General features: G+C 40.9%; 1 protein-coding gene across 5 annotated transcripts in view; it reads right to left on the bottom strand.

Moving 5' to 3' along the window:
* Positions 1-1,604: 1,604 nt before the first annotated feature.
* Positions 1,605-21,018, bottom strand: part of LOC125310583 — a 29,797-nt gene continuing 10,383 nt past the window's right edge. Inside the window, exons 2-3 of one of the 5 annotated variants that reach the window (XM_048268143.1) lie at positions 10,134-10,248; positions 1,605-5,456 (exon numbers count right to left, since the gene is read on the bottom strand). In XM_048268143.1, the coding sequence (XP_048124100.1) occupies positions 2,174-5,419 (3,246 nt within the window). In that variant the 5' untranslated portion in view covers positions 5,420-5,456; positions 10,134-10,248 and the 3' untranslated portion in view covers positions 1,605-2,173. Of the gene's footprint in view, positions 5,457-8,912; positions 8,937-9,902; positions 10,113-10,133; positions 10,249-12,570; positions 12,749-21,018 lie in introns of those variants that run through there. The other 4 variants (XM_048268145.1, XM_048268144.1, XM_048268146.1 and 1 more) reach the window with 4 other exon arrangements.

The raw sequence follows: 21,018 nt of genomic DNA, 5'->3' as shown, positions 1-21,018 counted from the left end.
AGTGCCCGTTTGCATCTGCTCCCCTTTTATCCTCTCTGTTTTTACGACCCTCGTCCTTGATGGCGCAGCGTGTCTTAATGCTTAAGGAATGTCTGCGTTTGCAACATAGGCTACATGTATGTAATCCTACACTACCCTCTATTGTGCTTGAACTTTCAATCGCGGGCCATAAGGCTTAAAGGTGAATTTTAAAAAGGTTACCCAGTGCCTGTTTGCATCTGCTCAGCCATTTTCACACAATGGCTAGCCTAGGTTTCACCTCTTATGCGCGCTGATGCTGCAGAGAAGGATAATTTTAAAAAGGTCACCGGGGCTCGATTGCATCTGCTCCTTTTATCCTCTCTGTGTTTGCGAACCCTCGCGGCTTGATGGCGAAGCGTGACTTGATGGTTAAGGAATGCCCCTACGTTTGCAACATACATGTGCATGTGCGAGTTCAACCCCTACCCCCTGCTGTGCCTGTACACTCAGCCTCTAGCCCGGCCCACAGGCATTTTTGATTCCTCCCCATTTGTTTGATCACGCCCCTAAACCTTCCCGCTTTTTCAGTCACTTTCAGTCAAACCGTCGGAGGGAGAAGACTGCGACTAAGAGCTCCAGACTTCTCTCTCTCTCTCTCTCTCTCGTCGCGCGCGTGCGGAGCCCCATCCCCGGGACTCTGCCTGCCTGCCTGCCTCTGCCCGCTACTAGGCCCGGGGAATCCTAAGGAATCCCAAGCTCCCCGAGTTCAGAGCCCTCGCAAGCCACGCACGCCGCACAGGCCCCCGGCAACAAAAATTAACTGTTCAACACGGTTGCCCTCTCACACTCAGGTTGTGCTTTACAGACTTTTATTTTTATTTATTTTTATTTTTCAATAATACATTTAAAAAAAAAAAACATTACTTCTTTTATACATTTAAAAAAAAAACTCTAAACTTTTTACGGTTTCAAGGTACAAAGCAAAGTTACACCGATGTTGCTGAAAGTTCCAGAAAAACAAGAACGGTCCCCGCCCCTTTGTATGATGTCATAAGACACGCCTGCAGAAAATAAGACCTCCCCATCATGACGTCATAAGACACGCCTGCAGAAAATAAGACCTCCCCATCATGACGTCATAAGATACGCCTACCTCACGTGATCAAGAATGATCTGGAAGGTAACGCCCTGAATCGCTTAATTTTTAATTTGACCTCTGACCTTAATTAGGGGGCCCCCCATCCATCATCTTGACAGAAGGTGGATGTTATATCTCTCTCCTGTGCTCAGTGTGATGCTGCTTGAGGTATTGTTGCCAACACGTACTACTTGGGGCCTCTGACAGAGGAAGTCCAGTAGCCAGTTGCAGAGGTAGGTACTGAGTCCCAGTTTGTCAAGTTTGCAGATGAGTTGTTGTGGTATTATGGTGTTGAATGCAGAACTGAAGTCTATAAACAGCAATCTCACATATGAGTCTCTTTTTTCCAGGTGGGTGAGGGCTGGGTGGAGGGCAGAGCAGATTGCATCCTCTGTAGACCGCTTGGCTTGGTATGCAAACTGGAAGGGGTCCAGGGTGGGGGGGAGAATGGCTTTGATATGTGACATGACAAGCCGCTCAAAGCACTTCATGATGATGGGTGTCAGTGCCACAGGGCGGTAGTCATTGAAGCAGGATGGAGCAGTTTTCTTCGGCACAGGTATGATGGTGGCAGCTTAATCAGTAATGGTCCAATATCTGGCTTCATTCTTCATTTGTCGTGTCTTCTAGGTTTAAACACTGATGAAGTAAAAGATGTCTCCTTTGTACTTTTTATGTAGGGACAGACAATCTTCTTGACCTAACATTTGTTGGCACAAAGGTGCTCTCCCAATTTTTGAGGACCTTTTCCTAAATTGAAAATTTTTATATTTATATACTCAACATTTATATACTGAATGGTCATTTATCTTCTGTTCATGTGCAAGTTCAGTGTATACATTTTTTATTTTTTTGTTATAAAGGTCAACAGTAACATCACTTACCAAAAATAGGTGTAAATGTTTTATTTAAAAAAATATATATACTGAAAAAAAACATAATGTCAACCTCATCTACAATGAAATTATTTAACAGAGATTCATACAAAACTCTTCATTTGAATAGTGTAACTGAGAGATGTCACCCAGACGTAAAATTATTAATGGTCCAATATCTGGCTTCATTCTTAATTTGTCATGTCTTCTCATGTCTTCTAGGTTTAAACTCTGATGAACTGAAGGATGTCTCCTTTGTACTAGGGACAGACAGTCTTCTTGACTTAACATTTGTTGGCACAAAGGTGCTCTCCCAATTTTTGAGGACCTTTTCCTTAGCAGATGTTTCCATTGGTGAGAAAACAATTGAAGGTTTGGGTGGTGAGGATGTGACTAATGTTACTTGATCTTCACTACCATGTTCAACCCATTTCCTTTTATTGCTTCTGGCAAGATCCTTTACAGAAAGTGTGGCACAACTGTTGGATTTTGAGAGAAGGTGTGGATGCAGCACCCCTTTTGCTCCATGCACATATTTGGCTGATGAAAGAAAACCTTTCTTAGCCTTCTGGGAGGTTGTTGGACCATGGGATAGCTTTTTGAGGGTTGTTGTACCACATGATTTCTGTGCATTACTGCTTTTGGGTTGGAGACACCTTGGTTTCACTGCATCCTCTTCAGTTAGGGTTTTTTCAGGAGAACTATGCTGCACCTTTTTAAACAATGATAACTTGTTCTTGTCAAGTACCATCTTGTCTGCTGTAATTGTGTGGCTGTGAATCCCTTTACCTGAATTGTTAGCGAAAATACATGGCAAAACACCACCTGACAAGTCTAGAGTTTTGCCATCAACAGTTTCTGCTTGGATCTGATCTGGGTTTACATTACCCTTTTGCAGAGAAACAAGCCCTGTCTCATCCTCATCATCTGCATGCCTATGAGGTGTGTCAGGAGAAGATGTACACAACCCCTCTTTGTCATCTTCATATAATAGCTTAAAGAGGGCCTTTGCCTCATCTGGTGACAACACTTGCATCTTCATTTTGGTAAAGCCTTGATTTGGTTCTTCAGCCGTGCTTGGTGCTGTTGAAGACAGGTTCTCACAGAGATTTTTCATCTTGCCATTATTCTCACAGTCAAACATTTTCATTATGTCCTCAGACAGCATGGTTAATTTCACTGCAAAATCTGGAGGGGACTTTGGACTTATTGTGTAGTCCTTCTCTGGTGTTTTCTCCAGCTCAAGGATACCACAATCATCCTGTTTTTTACACTTACGGATGTTTGGAACATTGCTGCTATAAAAAGCATTTTTTTCTGTGTCAGTGACAATTTCATTGTCAGAAACATGCAGATTTGAAAGGCTAATGGCTGGCTTTTGGGAATCTTCTGCATTATTTGTGCCAGTACTCTCAAGATCAGTGGCTTTGTCCAAAGTTTTGGCTGATAGGGAACAATGAGGATCTTCCATAGATACACCTACCATGGTCTCAATGTGCTCTGGTGGTAATAGCGAACAGGTTTCAGAGATAAAACTGTTCTCTGTAGATTGTTTGTCAAGCCCTCCTACTTTTTCCTCAATGCCTCTTGAAGATGACTTAAAGATATCATCCGACACTGAAACATTGCAATCCCACTTAGGAATGTGAAATCTTTCTTTTAACTGATATAAATCCTCCACTTTCATGCCATCAAAAACCACAGAATCATTTGCAATGTTAAACTCGGTGGCTTCTTGCAGTATATTCTCAATGACACCTTCTGCTTTTGCAGTCTTGTAGTTATAAGAACTTCCACCCCAGTAAAGGTCAAGTAAAGTATGCACAAGGTCTGAGCCATCATCACTCTTGCCGTTTTGCTTGATTTGTTCTGCTTCAAGATTAGCAATCAACTCTTTCAACATCCTAAGACTAAACTTTACAGAGTCTCTGAAGGAACCTAATAGTCCGTAATTTTGTTCTGGATGAGTGTTGGTTGTGGCATGTTGGTTTGGTTGGGTGGTGATCTCCTCTGTCTTTGATTTCAGATCGACAATGCTCCCCTTTATTTTTGGATGTTTTGCTACATCAGATTTCTGTTCTGTTGATTGTGACAAGTTAGGCACACATTTTTTAAACGAGACAACAGTTTGATGGCAGCCTTCATTTACTACTCTCTTGTGATCAGATGAGGACTTCACATCAGACCCATCAATGCCAATTACTGAAGGATGACAACCAGGCTTAGATATATTTTCATCTGTGTTTTCTGCAGCGTCTGACCAAACACTATGTATCTTAATAGATTGTTCATCACCCTTTTCTTTTTTTCTTTCATCATCATCAGGATGCTGTTGTAATGTAGGAGGGACAACCGCAACAGCCCTTTGCGTATGTGTTTTCGATTGTCCTTGGACTGTTTGCACCAGCATGTTTCTAACATCAACACGGGTCTGAGTGGGCCTGGAAAGATCAGGAGGAAGGCTATTGGGGTAGGAGGTGGAAATATGTGCACTACTCCTCGTCGGGAGGGAAGTACTCAAACCCTGAGAAGAGGTATACTTTGACTGAAGACCATGGGAAATGATGGTAGGCGGAGAAGGGACACCGTTATCAGATGAGCAGCAGGTGGATTGCAAGCTAGTCAAACTGGTAGTGAAGACAGACTGAGAAGCTAACAAAGATGACCTGTTAGCTAATTTCACACCATTAAAGCGACCGTCACTTATGTGAAGAACTGAGCTCCCTGATTGTCCTGTAGATAAAGTTGAGGATGCCTGTACCATTCCCCTCCCAATCATGTTGCGCTCTTGCTCAGACTGTTGTGAACGGTCATCTCCACATGAAACAACAGTTCTTTGTTCCTTAAGGACATGCTCTGGTTTAGCAGCACAAACCAAGTCACTCTGCTTGATGAGAAGAGTAACTTTTCTTGGAAAACTTTTTTGGTGATTCGAGATCCCACTGGAGATCTGATCCATGGTGGGCTTTTGAACTTGCTTTGAACCACTGAATTGGTGAGATTGAGAAACAGGAGATGAATGGGAGGAACTCTTGTCACTGTTTAACTTGTCCTGTGGCTGATTACCTCTGTGTAAGCGAACTTTGTACGTGTTAATGAGGAATGTCTGTTGACTTTGTACCATGGCCATGGGCTGTGACTGCACACAGTGCTGGGTTCCAGCTGAGGCCATGTTGTGTCCACTGGTAAGAGTGCCACAACCTGGACCTACAGATAAGTACACAGGAGTCTGTTCTGCTGATGACCTCCCATTAACTCCATCTCCATGATGCCCAGTCTGTAGAACGTGTAATCCATGCTGTGTGAAAAGTTGTGGCTGCCACCCGATAATATAGTGGTGTTGGTTCATACTGGGATTTGGGATTTGGCTTCCATTTGTAGTTCCGACTGATTGTCCATTGTGGGAGAGATTGCTAGGAGGGTCACAGTGAGTTTCGGACTGCATGATGAGGCAATGTGTCGGGTCATTGGCAAAGGTATTCCTGCAAAGCAAAGGTGACAGATTTAGTAATAGGAACATGTGTAGAGTTATTTCAGTCATGTAAAGACGTATTTCAAGGTGAGAATACACACATGTGACAAAACCTCATGTTCAAAGACCCTGTCCAAAAATATAGCCTAGAGCCAGAAGTGCATTCATTTTCGTTTGCCATAATCAAGAATTCCATGATGTGCCCTATACACTCTATGCACGTCACAATTCCATGTTCCAGCAGATCAAACTGCCACTAGGGGGTACGCGAGATGAAAAGGGCAATGTTGGAAAGGTGGTAAAAATGATTAAATTGATTCAATGATTAATAATCTAATTAATTCATAAATAATAAATAATTTTGAATCGGGTTATAATAATATGGAAACGTGAAATTAAAGGAAAGTAGGAGAGAGGCCGCACTATGCATATGTGCGGCCTCTCTCCTACTTTACTTTATGTATAACTATCCAGGCCAGCACTCTTAAAGTTTAAAAATAGACAAATTGAGTGAAGCCTGCTCCTATCTAGGGATCGACCGATATGGTTTTTTCAGGGCCGATACCGATATCAATTATTACAAAAACAGGAGGCCGATAACCGATATATATAACCGATATTTCAGTTGTCAAAAAGGGGGGTAGATAGTAGCCTAGGCTATGGCGATATGCTGAAAATTTTCATTCAAAAGCATTTAATTATGCTAACTTTTCTTTCTTCTTTTGATACACAATTGTCTATCAACTTGCATCTCAAGTGTAAATCCTGTGTATCATGTTAATCCAAGAGCTGACTGATAGCAATTATTTCCATAGGCATACACAATGGGCTATGTGCTTGTAAGAGACCTGTCACAAAGAGGATGCTTTGCCATCGTGTGTGTGAGTGCACGAGAGAGGGATAGGGAGAGGAAGAGGTGCATGCGTGATGGCAAGTGTTATGGTTTAATAGTTTAACAAAACAGTTTTAAAATAGTTCTTAGGCTATTTAAGCATGCAATTTGTGTCCATATGTAGGCTATAAACTACACTTCTGTGAGCCTAAAAGGCACGTAATTGTAAGCTCAGGAAGCGATTTAGTTCAGGTCTGATTAAATTACGGCTGACCCTGGGTGCCTGTAGTCTTTTCTGACAGTCCGTCAAAAAGCAGCAACTAGACTTTTTGACGTTCGCTATCGCATAATTTAGGACTACTATGTAGGTCTAAGGGATAACGTCCGCCGAGGTGTCCCGTTATTCACAATTAATGGACGAGGCGGATGCAAAGAACTCCCGACGCGCAGCACAGGAGTTTGTAGGCTAACTAGTAAACGGTAGGCTATGACTAACGTGCATCAATCGTGAATTCGCTAAATGAAGGAGGTGGGTGCTTTACGGCTCCCACACACAGCTGCGTTCCGTCAGCGCATTCCAGTGGGTGTTCCCGACGGTAGCTATGCAAATGACTTGAAGTAAAACCGTAATGTGATTGGTTGGTGCCGTCCGTAGATTGGCTTGATTGGCCGGTGCCGTCTGTCGGTGCAGCAACAGCTGAACTTCTCAACGCGAGCAGCGGGAGAAACGACGCAACGGACCTACAATTCATTTCGGCAACAGATGATATGAGTCCATGCAAAGTGAATGGGATGCGTCTCCAGCACTGCAGCGCACTCAACTGTGTGTAGGAGCCTGTTACAGTACCGATCCACTTGCACGACACTTCATTTTGTCGTGTCGCATAGATGTCGCGCTGCCTCCCCACGTTCAGTCGTGTGTGGGCGTTTTGTTTAAAATGTCAGTTACCAGCTCATACTCAGTTCGTTTTAGCATTATCTTAAGTGTTTTTCCACAAATGGACCACAATTTTAGGCATGTACTTAACAGTATACAACACATTAATAGCCTAAACAAACTATGCAAGCCATTTGGAAATCTTGTTTTATTTAAACTACTCAATGCAATCTCAAATCCTCACCAGAAACACCAACAGTCAATATATTCATCCAAATTCTAGTTTCGTTTGTTTTATGGACTACTAGGTGGTCGTGGAAGAGATCGTTAAAACATTATTTGTCTTGTAAGCGGAACCAAAGTTTCACAGGCACCGTTGTGGTAGAACAAAGGACCTACAACCTCGTCCTTTCATTAGAGTCGCCTCGGGTTCAACGGATTCATTTGCATAAAGATGGGCTTCGCCAGAGCCCGTCTACAGAGAGCCTTGCCACTCCGTATTAAGTCCCATTGTACTGAATTTTGGATGCCGTTCCACCAGAGTTCCACTGGGGGCGATCGCCATGAGTGCAGAATGAATGGGAGTCAATGGAGCTAGACGGCTAAAATTGTCTCTTTCACCTGATTGTCGTTGACAAATCTCAGATTTGATTGTAGTTTGTATAACTTCAATATGGGTTATAGGTCAAAAGTTGAATGAACGAGTACTTATGTCCTTTTGATTTCTTACAGGTTGGGTCGTTGTTGCACATAACACGCTAGCATTGTGCTAATGAATGACGTCTGACACATTTGAAAGGCTTTTAAGAACAATTAAGTGACTTCAAAAAATATAATAGTCAACCAAGTGTATTTTCTTTGCCTCGCCTTTCGAATACAATACTCAAATTACTTGAAAAAAAATTATATCCCGAGAAAAGTAGATTTTGAGGGGTACAGCTACATAGACCTCCATGCATTCTGCACTCGTGGACGAGCACCCTCATGTGAAACCACAGAAGGAACTGCAACTAGTTCAGAAACCGGAAATTTTCCGAGAGTGGCAGTTCTCCCCTTATTAGACATTCTCTGGCTTCGCCCAGCTTTTTGACGCGCGACATATTTTCAAATCGCTGCCTTCCCGGAATGCTTTGCGGGCGCGTTAAAGTCGCTTGACGTCACCCATAGGACTAGAGTGGAATGCGGCACGACAAAATGAAGTGTCGTGCAAGTGGATCGGTACCGTTAAACGTCCCACATACTCGACGCACCCGTCCAGTAGCGCGACAATGTGACGTCACAGAAGCGCCGTAACCATTTATACTCGCGCTGGTGGTCGCAACACTAGTTGCAATATTCTCCTGAACAGAGGTGTCGCTGTTGTGAAAAGACTAACATTAACTACTTACACAGCAGAAGAAGCTGCAGTAAGAAACACCAGTAGCTAGCCTCTGTGATGGTACTTCAGACTTTGGTTGCTACTATTCACAACTACCATCATCATTATCATGTAGTTTCCAAGGTGTGTGCACAGGTAGATAGATAGATAGATGGATATATAGATAGGTACTTTAGTCATCCTGAGGGAAATTTTAATATTTAAACAGTTTAGTTAGCTGGCTAGCTAGCTAGCAGCTGGCTGAGTTTGTGTAATTTCCTGAAGTGGAAAGAGATTTTGTTCAGGCCTTAATAGATATCCTTTGTTTGAAAATAAATCGTTTCTATTCTTTCCTCTTAATTCCATGTGTTGCAACTCACTGGTAACTTTGTTAACTTACCCAGCAAACTATTAAAAATTCACGACTGTAACAAAACACTGCAACTCGCTTGCCCTCGAACTAGTCCATCTTCCGGTTTCCGCCTTGTCGCGCTCGTCTGAAAAAAAATGAGTGGTGCGCTACCGTGTGCTACACGGCCAAAACCCTGGCGCGCCAGAGAGATCTACGTCATTTTGACGTCACATTGTCGCGCTACCGGTCGGGTGCGTCAGGTATGTAGAAGCCATTAAACATCCCATTCAATCTTTAAACAACAACGGAAGCGGAGCGCATATACGTTGCTCACACGCATAGACAGTAACAGAAAAAAAGCTTGCTCATCTGGTGTAGCCAATGGAAGCATAACTTTGCAAAAGTTCTGTGGCTATTCCATGTTCGTCCCATAGGCTACGGTTCGTGCATGATTGTTCAAGGACTGAAAAACAATTGCTTTATCTCACGGGCCCTTTCTCCTCCATAGCCTACTGGTATAGCGCTGAAAATCGTCTGATGGACTGTGCATTACCTGGCGAAAAACAAAATCTTTTTTATCTTAATCATGGAGAGATTTCAGATGTGCAATATCTAGAAGAGGCGTCTTAGGGTGGTTTTGGTGATTGCTATTGAAATTTTACAACCGAATTGTCCACTGAAGTCAGAAGCACAAAAAGATTGCTTTTTCATTTAAAAATATAGATTAGATTCCCCATGGAAATTAAATCAAATTGAAATGAAGAAACATGTTGGTAGTGTTGCATATTGATATTTAAGTAGGCCTATTCAAGAATCAGATGAAAATACAGTTGTTTAATAGCCTATATAAAGGCGTATAGGCCTACAGAATATTGATAATTGAAATGTAAAAATCACATAGGACTATTATTTAGGAGGATTGCCCTTGCAAAAAGGGGCGAGGGTTTGTTTGTTTCAAAAGGTTGGAGGCTAACATCTTCTAGTCAGCAGAGCATTAAGTCTAGTTTCTGTTAAAACCAGAGTTAGCTGGAAACCCACCTACTTAAACGTCCCTCTTCCTTTTTTGTTCAGGAGTCTCAGTCAGAACGCATGCTTATCTTCAGTGGGGTTATTTTCCCTCACAACTCGCAGGTGCAAACAATTAAGGCAGACAAATTAGACTTTGTTTGGAAAACGTTATATCTGCACCACAACAAACCAACACGTTAAGTAGACTAGGCTAGCAACTTGCGTTTTCAATTATTCAATCGATTGATATCATGGTCAAACCTTCAATGAAGAGTTTTTTCTTTCTTTTCAGTTTTTGAAATCACGACTGCGTTCCTTCTTTGGGTGTCCATTCCACGCCCACGGGAAACAGATGACCTCAGGAGAGCTCAGTTTCCTGTGAAAAATGGAAATCCTGATGTGGAAAATTAACCACTTCCTGAACTCTAATCTAATTAGCAATCTGATGTCAAAGACCCGAAAGAGACCACCAAGACGAAAGATGCTGAAAGACCGTTGATCCTTTATTCACCGTATTACAGTGAGAATACAATCCAAACAATGTCTATACTGAACTGTCAGTGATGAGTTGCAGCTGTCACTCTGACATGACATCTGATGTGAGTGTGCCTGCGCTCCGCGATTTATGCTTCTCGGGGCTTGAAACGCGCCTCCCTCTTCAGGAGCGTCATCAGCCAATCAGAATGTTTTTGGACTTGAGCTATTGGTGGAAACCTATCCTATGTGTATTATGTGTGCTAGGTTCTATTTGTAGCTCCACCTTTGGTTCCACCTCTCTTTCCTGTAAACCTCTCCATTTCCTCCAAACCCTGTCTGGTTCTACTTTCACTTTTGTCCCTTTTAATTTCACTCTCAGCCTTTCGACAGTTCAGTCTCATGACTTACAGGAAATGTTGCATAACAGTTGCATAACCAATACTCTTATAATAAATGGATCATTTCTGGTAAACCAGCACACATGAGTATCATACTTGACTAAAACTACCACAATCCCCCTTAGGCGCGTAGCAAGCGTGGGGGATGTGGGTGTTATAACGTACACACTTTTGCTGGAACACGATTCTATCCCCCACACTTTTTGTCATATTAAAATGAAAGTAAAATATGGAAATAAACGCTCCCGTAAAGAGTTGACCGATCTACCATAATGCACACACAGAGAGACAAATAGGTCTGTTGGTTTGATTTAACGGTCATCCAGCCAATCACATCAAGTTAGACAGTGAAGAACCAGAGCCGCTCTGATCAAATTCAAAGTGTGCGTCTTTCAAGGCTGTGTTGCTGGGTCTGCTTATAACGTCTGCAGTGAGCAAATTTCAGGTAGAATTTAAATGCTAATTGTTACTGCATTAGGCTAATTTAGTAAAGCAAAATTCATTGTCTGACTGACAGTTTTTGTCACAATGTGGAAATGCAGAGAGTCAAAGTGAAAGCGGGGGTGCGCGCGGCACTTGTTGTTTCTGCAGAAAGACCTTTGGCTACAGAGCATTATGCTTTCTCTGTCTATGATCTGCAGCTTTTCTCAAACTATGGGCCTCCTCAACAATTAACCTACTTACTGGTCCATGTAGCCGCGAAATTAAGTTATGCCCGGTGCTTCACACGTCTGATAATTTGCAGCAAGATTCAATTGTATGGAACCGCCGACTGAAAAAAAAAATCTTATTTTGATCTTATAAACGGCGGCGTCAAGACACATTTGAGTTATAGCCTACATCTGAGAACTAAGATTTCCAGCATGTAGAACTCAAATAGAACGCTTATGAGCGCTCATGCAATGTGTGCGTCCCAGCAAGTGAAACTGGAGGTAACGTGGGCTAGAAGCAACAATAGTTTAAACAACAACGAGTCTTCCTGTAACTATCAATGGAAAACCATAAAACTGCTAATCATAATCTTTAAATTGACATTAATTAAGCTGGCTATATGCAACACAATTTATTTATATTCCCTTTGCATATGTTTGGGTAGACTTCAAACGTTTTTGAATTTGAACTTACAGTTCCTTTACATTTATTTAATAGGTAGCTAGTGATACCTCGAAATTAGGCTGCTGTCTGTTAGGCAATTTATTGTAGCCTGCTAACCCATATGCACAAAACATAATAATTTCTGAAATTATTTCTTGGTTTATAACATGAGATATGTCTCCATGTAGAGTAGTAGTGTCAAATGGTGAAGTGATAGTAGGTAGATCATGTAGACCTACATGTCACATGAGCCACACATATGCGCTGCTTCTTCTGTCCCTTGACGTGGAAAATTAACCACTTCCTGAACCTCTCCAATCCAATTAGCACTCTATTGTCATATCGCAGGAGACCACCACGATGAGCTGAAGACTGTTGATCCTTTATTCACCATATTGCAGTGAGAATACAATCCAAACAAAGTCTAGACTGAACTGTCAGACAATAGGATGATGAGTTGCAGCTGCCTTGATGAGATCTGATCTGAGTGTGCCTATGCCAAAGATAATTATGCTCTGCCTTTTATGCTTCTCAGAGCCTGAGATGCACCTCTCTCTCCAGGAGCGTCACCAGGACCCTTTTAGCCAATCAGAATGTTTTGGGACTGAGACATTGGTGGAAAACCCCATATTAAAAAATATGAGTTGCTAGGCAGAATATATGTTGCCAAGGTCTATGTGTAATCTGTTGCCAGGCAGGGTATGTGTTTGTTTGGTTCTATGTGTCACCTGATTTCACTTCTCCTCCGGAAAGTCCCTGCATCTCTTCTTCTGTTAGCCCTCTCTGTTTATGCCCTTCTGGAAAGTACCTTTCTCTCCCAGGCCCCGTCTTGTTTACTCCACTCTTGGCTTTTGACGGTTCAGTCTCATAACTTCCAGTACATGTTGCATAACGGTTGCACAAACAACATTCCTATGATAAATGGATTATTTCTGATAAATCAGCATGCACACACAGACACAGATACATGCAAGTATAATGTTTAGTTAAAAATCACACTGTAAAAAATATTTTCCCTTTTAGTTATGTTAACTTGTAATATTTAGCCAAGTAGACTTAAATTTAACTCTGTTGTTCAGATAACTTATATATTTGGATTTTAGTTGTGAAAACCAATGACACAATTGGTACAACTTATTTTTTCTTGTCATATCCACTAGTTATCTCATAGACTGTATATATAGAGTCTATGTGAACAGGTTGTTGACCTACCTCAATATGTAGACAAGTCAAGGGATTTTTAGTTTGTGAAGGGTAACCTATAGTGTTATTTTAAGCCATCCTTACACCAGAAGACTTGACCAGATTTGGGTAAGATTATTGAAAGATTGTAGTCTTTTGAGTAAAGCTTGAATGGGGGGCATTAGTTAAAAAACGCCAATCTTTCCCAAATCTTGTCAAAGTATTCTGATGTATGGGTAGCATTAGGCAAAATTTTCTTCATTTCATAGCCCTTATTTGGTTGTACCTGACTTGTGCCAAGGCATGTGTTCATTTAAGATGCATGTGAGGGCAGTAGTGCTTCAGTGATGGTCTTTTCATGTTATGTGTATTGTGCAATTTATTAATCTTAATTTCCCTCTGTTCCCTGTTTGCAGGCAGCGAGTTGTGAGGACTGCTTCCCTGAGAACACTGAGTGCATTCTGGAATATTCCAAATGTGTGCCACTTCCATACAAAAGAAGTTCCAATCCCGCAAGAGAGTTCACTCACCAGGTAGAGACAGACAGACAGACACACACACACACACACACACACACACACACACACACGTAGAATAGCAAATAACATTATAATATGTGTGCATGTATTTGTGTCTGTTCACTAGTTCGCCCTTCTATATGATTGCTTCAGCTAGACTAGAATGTATGGGAGAAGTGCGTGTTTGGCAAGGTAGCTGTCCGTGGTCCTGGAGTGCCTGGAGCGGATATCGCGATAGAGCGATGACCGCTTGCACCCCCCTGTGTAAGGAGGATGAGTAACAGGGCAATTGGTGAAATGGAGTAGGGGGAGGGGGGGGTAAAACATAAATTTACTGTGTTTAGTTTATCCACTTTTTTCATGTGTCTGTTTGTTGTTATGACTGTAGTGGGCTTCATCAACAGACCAGGGCAAAGTCGGTCTGTCCCGCTACTACAATATGCTACTTGACTATGTCTGGAAGCCATGGCTGCTGCCCTCAACATGCTGTAAGTGTTTGTGTGTTTTCAATGAGGACTATGGGGTATGTCACTGTGCACACTCAAATTTGTTTGACAAATGTGCAATGTAATGCATTAATACAGAAACTAATCATCATTATTGTAGCTTTTTATAATAGGGCTTATTCGCAAACACCGCCACGGTCATATTGTTGATTTGACATTCCAGTTCTATAGACTATTCTATGTGACAATCGCCTGTAGCGCGTAGATTTGAGCTGAGCAGAGCACATAGCCTACGGCTTCATCTCGTCAATATAAGTAGATAAACGTATGGACCCATATCTAATAAACTCAATAGCATTAAGTAAAGATCTGTCATTATTGTCAGCTGTAACTGATATTAGCTGATATTTATTTATAGCCTACTGTCTTGTTCATACATCGGTACACGTCGCAGCTGAAGGAGACAAGGCAAGTCAAGGTTGGCGAACTTATATTTGTTCCACCAACGACATCGTCTAACATTGCCATGATCGCAGAGAATAAAGTTGCATCTCATTGGACTGCAATTGTATCTTGCGTTTGCCTGTTGCTCACAACATGCAGCCAAGGACTTTGCTAAAGTAGTTTAAAGTGGTTAGCCAGTCATCATCTTTTGTCTGATACAAGAGGACCAATGATGCAACTATATGGTCTGGAGGCAGAAGGGCTAACATATTTCTCTGTAACATTTCCAAAATCCAAGTGAACAAAACACTATACAAATCAGAAGTATCTACTGATATCTTTCTCCGCTGAGTTTGTTCCTACTATTTGCCACTTGCCTTGCCGCTAAGACGAGCTGAGAAGGGCGCATCATGAATAAATATATAGTCCATTGGTGACACACGTGTATGAAACGTATTAAATATAGTTTTTGGAAAGTTAAATGTTGACAGGTATGGACTTACCAGAAGAGCAGAAATAGAAGGGGACAGGCTAATTGGATTGGAGGTTCAGGAAGTGGTTAATTTTCCACGTCACATCCCATCAGGGTTATCTCAACATAGTATACTATCCTATAATATACAAACCATAACTCATAAAAAACGCTTAATTAACTAAGTGCATGCTGATCAAATAGGATATATGCCTATAGACCCCTCTTGAAAGACCCAAAGTGGCAGTTAGATATACCTTGAGTCTCACATTTTTAAAGTCTCTACGTGTCCATTAGTTTACATAGAATTCACTAGAAGTCATTATTTAAGGGGTTATATTTCAAAATGTTCTGCCGGGGGGGGGGGGCATGCCCCCGGACCCCCCTGGTCTTCCTGTGTGTGACACTGGGCTAAGCCCTCAATGTTTCAAATGTCTGGCTCCGCCCCTGTTGGTCCAGTGTGTTTTTCAGTACTATTTGTCTTAGACTTTATCTTTAGTTATCCACTGTACATCACTTTTGTCAGGTTTCATTGTAAGTAAATTAACTATATGTGTAGGCCAATGTATGGAAAAAAAATATCCTAATTACTGAGGTATATGTCAGCAAGATAAAATAGACACATAGGCTAGCAATGCATATGACTTTCGCAAGAAAGTGAGAGTTTGGGCAAATGTAAAATAAAAGTAATAATAATAATAATAATAATAATAATAATAATAATAATAATAATAATAATACTACATTTTATTTGTTACATTGCCTTTCAAAGCACCCAAGGTCACTTTTTTTGAGTAAATACAGTAAAGCACAGTAATAAAATATAATGATAATCAGCACTCACAAGACATTTACACATAAGAGAATATATGCTGGATGGAGTAGTCACAACAAGCCCGTGACACCAAGACAGCCTAGGCCTAACAAATTTACAAAATAACAAATGCCACACAAGACAAAAGATGCCGGATGCGGCGTACTCATGACACCAAGACAGACAACAAACAGAATTTAACAAATACTAAAATATATAATTAATAAGACATTTTAAACAGAAAGAAAGAAAGACAGAAAGAAAGAAAGCCTTTGAAATGTAGCCTATTCCACGCTTCCACAAAGAGGCATATTGAACTAATGTTTAGGCTACATGTTTTTTGCATGGGTAGGCTATATTGTTGTTTGGTGATTTAGCCTACTCCTTTACTACACCCTCTTCTAAGCAAACAAGGCATATAGGTTCATCATGTAGCATACATATTTGGCTCTTTCTTACATGAAATAACTTTAATTTATCCTCTCTACTTGTCCCTATAGTCATGGCCTCCTCATCACTAATTTCGGGCTCATCATTTTCAGTGGTTGACTGGTTGATCTGCTGCTCAGAGGCTTTTTACAGCATAGGCCTACACAGATCAAACTTCAGTTTTGTTATGAATATTTGCATACTGCAAAGTCTATGAATCGGATACAAAAGGCTAATATTTTAAGAAATGTAATATGTTGCTTGCAAATAGCTTGACAACGTTGCAAACGTCCAATATTAGCCCAATAACTGCTAATAATCATTGCCTATAGGCTATCTCTTTTTACCAGTTGCCACTTTTGTCTGTAGGCCTAATCTAGAAGCTTGGCACATTTAGCAGCATCTACCTGGCCGTTTCAGTCCCTCCTGGCCTCTTTCTACCATCCATCCTTCCTGACGCTTATGGCTACTGTAGGGCGGTGTTACATGGCAACTGGCACCCATGTTAACTGGCTGCGTTGGTGACGTTTCACGAGTGATGACGTTTCTTTGACAGATGTGGCCGCTTGCACATTTGTCATTTTCTGATGGAAACTGGAGACGGTAAAATACAAATATGCATGACATATTTAAATGTCAAAATTGTCTGTAGTACGCTATATGCACTGGACCATGAATATGCCACCAAAAAAATACATACCTAAACAGCCTAATGACTCCACGTGGGTATCGAACCTGCTTCCTAAATGAAACTGCTTACATGATAACCATTCATCTACATACTTGCGCCACAAAATAGCTGATAAGCTACATTGAAATTTACTTGACTTAGTCTATACAATTAGAAGAAGTCAGCTGATGATTGTAGCAAGTTAACACGGCTGATGGTGTTGTCTTGCTACAGCAGTTGCCCAAGCCAGTACAGTAGGTCTTCAAAGTATCATGGTTAAGTTTTCAAACATTTCACTGACTGTTGGTCAGGCTCTCTGTGGCCACCTAGTATGTGTAGCCTAAATTGAGGAAGCGTTGCTGGTCTAAAAATAATAAAAAAAAATAAATAAAAAACGTGTGTGCGGGAGGATTGAACCCATGTCGACTGCGTGAAAAAGCAATGTGGAAGCTTTAACCCGTTGCGCCACAGGAGAAGCACTAACTTGCATTTTAGGAAACAAAATATATAAAAAAAAAAAACATCAAACCCATGTTTACATGTCAGCAACATTAACGTTAATAGCCTATAAGCCTAAGAGTTTTGACTCTCCCTGTCAAAATACACAATTAGGCAACACATTTTTATTTGATTTATTTGCTGACATTCATGTGGCTCTACAGACACTTCAGGTAGGGGTGGCCACAGCCTAACCTCAGTGGAACGTTTGTAAAACTTAACCACGATACTTTGAAGGCCTACTAAATGGCTTGGGCAACGGTAGCATGATAACATGGTAGCCAGATAACATGAACAGCTATGTTAACTTGTTACAATTATAATAACGTTAGCTGCCTTCTTTTAATCATACAACTAAAGTCAATTTCTGAGAGAGCTGTCAGCTGGTTCGTGGCGCAAGTGGATAAAGGTCGGATTACCAAGTAAGTAAGTCAGTCAATTTATTCGTGGTTCGATACCCACTTGGAGTTAATTTATGCTATTTAGGTGTTTTTTGGGTGGCATATTCATGGTCCAGTGCATGTAGTACTACATACAATTTTGACTTTTAAACATGTCATGCATATTTGTGTGCGTCTCTAGTGTATCAGAAAGTGACAAATCTGCACGCGGCCACATCTGTCAAAGACTCGTCATCAAATCATGAAACGTCATCAATGCAGCCAGTTAACATGGGAGCCAGTTGCCATGTAACACCGGCCCGGCTATCCGTATCTGAGAATTTTTTTTTGGAAAAGACAGGCTATATGGACCCAACCAACTCTTTTTGGGAGGGGAGAACTCACTCACACGGTAGGCTACAACCCATGCAGAGGCAACGGTGCAATGCACAGAATGCGGAACGTGTAGCCTACTTTTATGGAGCTAAATTTGTCTCAATAATATTTGTATATGGGCAGAGGCGAATCCACAAATATTTCTTGATTTGCATGTGTGTTTTGATATCTACAAATAAAAAAAAATCATATTTGTAACTTGTAAATTGGTTTTCACAATTGTAGATGTGTATTTAACTAAGTTAAACTAAGTTCCCAATGTTGACCAAGATATATTTTTTCCAAAAACAAATCCCATCCACTCCGCTCAACTCTAGGAACGCAACCAGTAGGTGGCGATGAGATTACTTTCCCTCCCTATGTCATCTTTCATATTTGTTGCTGACAACAATATACATACAAATATGCCTACTGGAAATGTCACATGAATATCGGGTTGTGTGTGACAGCTAGCTTACATTTTTGCACAAAACTTCAGCATTTTAGCATACAGTAAATGCATGCATGAAATATAGCATTATCATTGGAATGCAAGAATTAGTTTGAAAACAATATCAAATGTAGAGTTATGTACAAAATATTTATGTGGAAAATCACCGCAAAACTAGTGTGACTTCCCACGCTGGACCAATGAGGGGGCGACCATCTCTTTAAATGTAACTTTTTATGAATATTAAGACATTACATGAAATGTTGTTAAAATGATGGATTCATTATAACTGAATACATGAAAAAGATTTTAGACCAATACTGGCAAAATACTGGGGCATAGGTAGGCAACCCGCCAGCGGACTGCCAGAAAACCAATGAGCAAAATGCCAGTGGACCAATAGATCTTCCCCCAGTGGGCCAACAGTGGTCCGCCAACCTCTTGCTATCTGGGAATGTGGTTACACAGCAAAATATAGCAGCATGGTTGCCGAGAAGCACAACAGCAACAAGGTTTTGGTTAGTGTATATTAATGTATAGCTGTATCATAATCACTGACCAAAACTGTTTCATAATATCCACATTTGCTATAACAGAGGAGTAATACATCATACTAAGATTCAAATACAGTTTTTTGTATGTCCATATGCTCTATTTGTTTGTTACTTATTTCAGTAAAATGCAAAATTAAACACAAAATTAAAGAGTTAATTAACAATGCCTGAACAATTGGTTGGCTTGGGTTCAAATCCTTAACTTGACATTGCAACAGTGTTGTACCAGCCACTTTACTTTAGAAATCAATGGAGTGCTGTACACAACAATGATAAACACAACATAGTCATTTTAGGTCATCTTATCTGCAATATCTGGTGACAGAGGGAAAAAAGAAAATCAGTTGTTTTCAGATCCCAATATGTTCTTTCAGATATCAGACAAAAAGCTTACCTTTAATGTTTTAAATTTATTTTGACCTTTCATTAAAAGGACCATTCACACCAGCAATGATAAAGTAGCTAGCTATATTGAATATATATCAGCAGACACGCTGATACACATTGAATTCTGCTTACAACGGTGTAGCCTAGCCTGTTTGCGTAGGCGGTGTAGGCTCTGAATATGTCTTAGCTATAAAACATAAATCACGCTTGAATTAACTTCCATTGCGTTAAGTCAACAAACATTGCATAGTTGGTATCGGCCTTGTCAGTGTGGTGACCTGTAATCAATGTTATTGTGCTGTTGTTGCTAGTAAACAATAGCGGTTGAATAGCAGGTGGTCCAGCAATGTCGGTGAATTTTATTTATGAACATAACAAACTCACTCGATAAGTTATACACATACACTGAAGTATGCAGCATGAGCCAAGAAACCATCCAACTCTGAAGTAGACCTTCATTAACATTGTAACATGGATCATTTATCATTTATGTTCTCCTGATGGTGCTGTTTTGCATTTCATCCTGATCTGTCCGTATCTTAATTTTTTATGGCTTGACTTTTATTCAGAGCAACTTACAGATGCAAATTGATTGCAGTGGCACAACAGTTGCAGCTGAGAGTCGAATTCACAACTTTTCAGACTGCATGCAAAACTCTGTTCCTTAGCCACTACATTACCACCGCACCTGATGCGGTCATACTGTTACCGTTATTCTTATAATTATCTCTCCAGGTGTGAATGGCCCTTAAGGAATGACAAAAACTTGAAACATAGATTCAAGGCATCTAAAATGTTCAGGAATGAAGAAAGCATTCAAACATAGCATCAGCAACTCATGTTTCATACCTTCTTGGACCCTTGCATCACCTCCACCTCAACTGCCTAGACTGGCAGATATGTGTTTGGCATGTTTCCTGTGTTCTGACTGGTGTTCCTTGGCAAATGATTGCTGCTCCTCCTTGTCCTTTCCAGGTGCTCCTTGTGATTTCTGATGCTCTACTGGTCCTACATGCACATTCTTTTTTCTGTACACACCTTCTGGACCTGATAGTCTTTTGGATTTCCCAGGAGTGGGCACAAAACAGTCCTCCCAACTTTTTCTGACCTTGTCCTTTATAGAGTTCTTTTCCAAGGAATGCATAATGGAAAGTTGAATTGGTATATTACGGTCACAATCTGTATAATGCTGAGTTGTTCTATTTAAGTCTTCAAGGTGGGCTCCAAACAGTCTCAAAGTTACAGGTTTCCTTTTCTTGCACCCACGTGAAGACTTTTGTAATTCTGAAACATTTGAAGTCCCTGCCAAATTCAAAACAATATCTTCTGAAGTAGTAGGTAGGCCTACAGCTTCATCTGTATGAATTTTGCTGTCTGTTAGCTGTGTGTCTACACCAGTGTCTTGGGAATTACTAAATGTCTTAGTCCCTTTAACGGGTGAGTGGTTTGAGGGAACCATGATATCTGTCAACTTTACTGAATTCCCAAATTCACCAAGTGATCGCATTCTTTTTTTGAGGGGCAATGATTGGAGAATGCAGGTGGGGCTGCTGCTT

This window comes from Alosa alosa, chromosome 17, assembly GCF_017589495.1.
Source record: "Alosa alosa isolate M-15738 ecotype Scorff River chromosome 17, AALO_Geno_1.1, whole genome shotgun sequence".
NCBI lineage: Eukaryota > Metazoa > Chordata > Actinopteri > Clupeiformes > Clupeidae > Alosa > Alosa alosa.
Note: the sequence above shows the minus strand (reverse complement) of the source record. Positions and strands in the feature narration are given on the sequence as shown.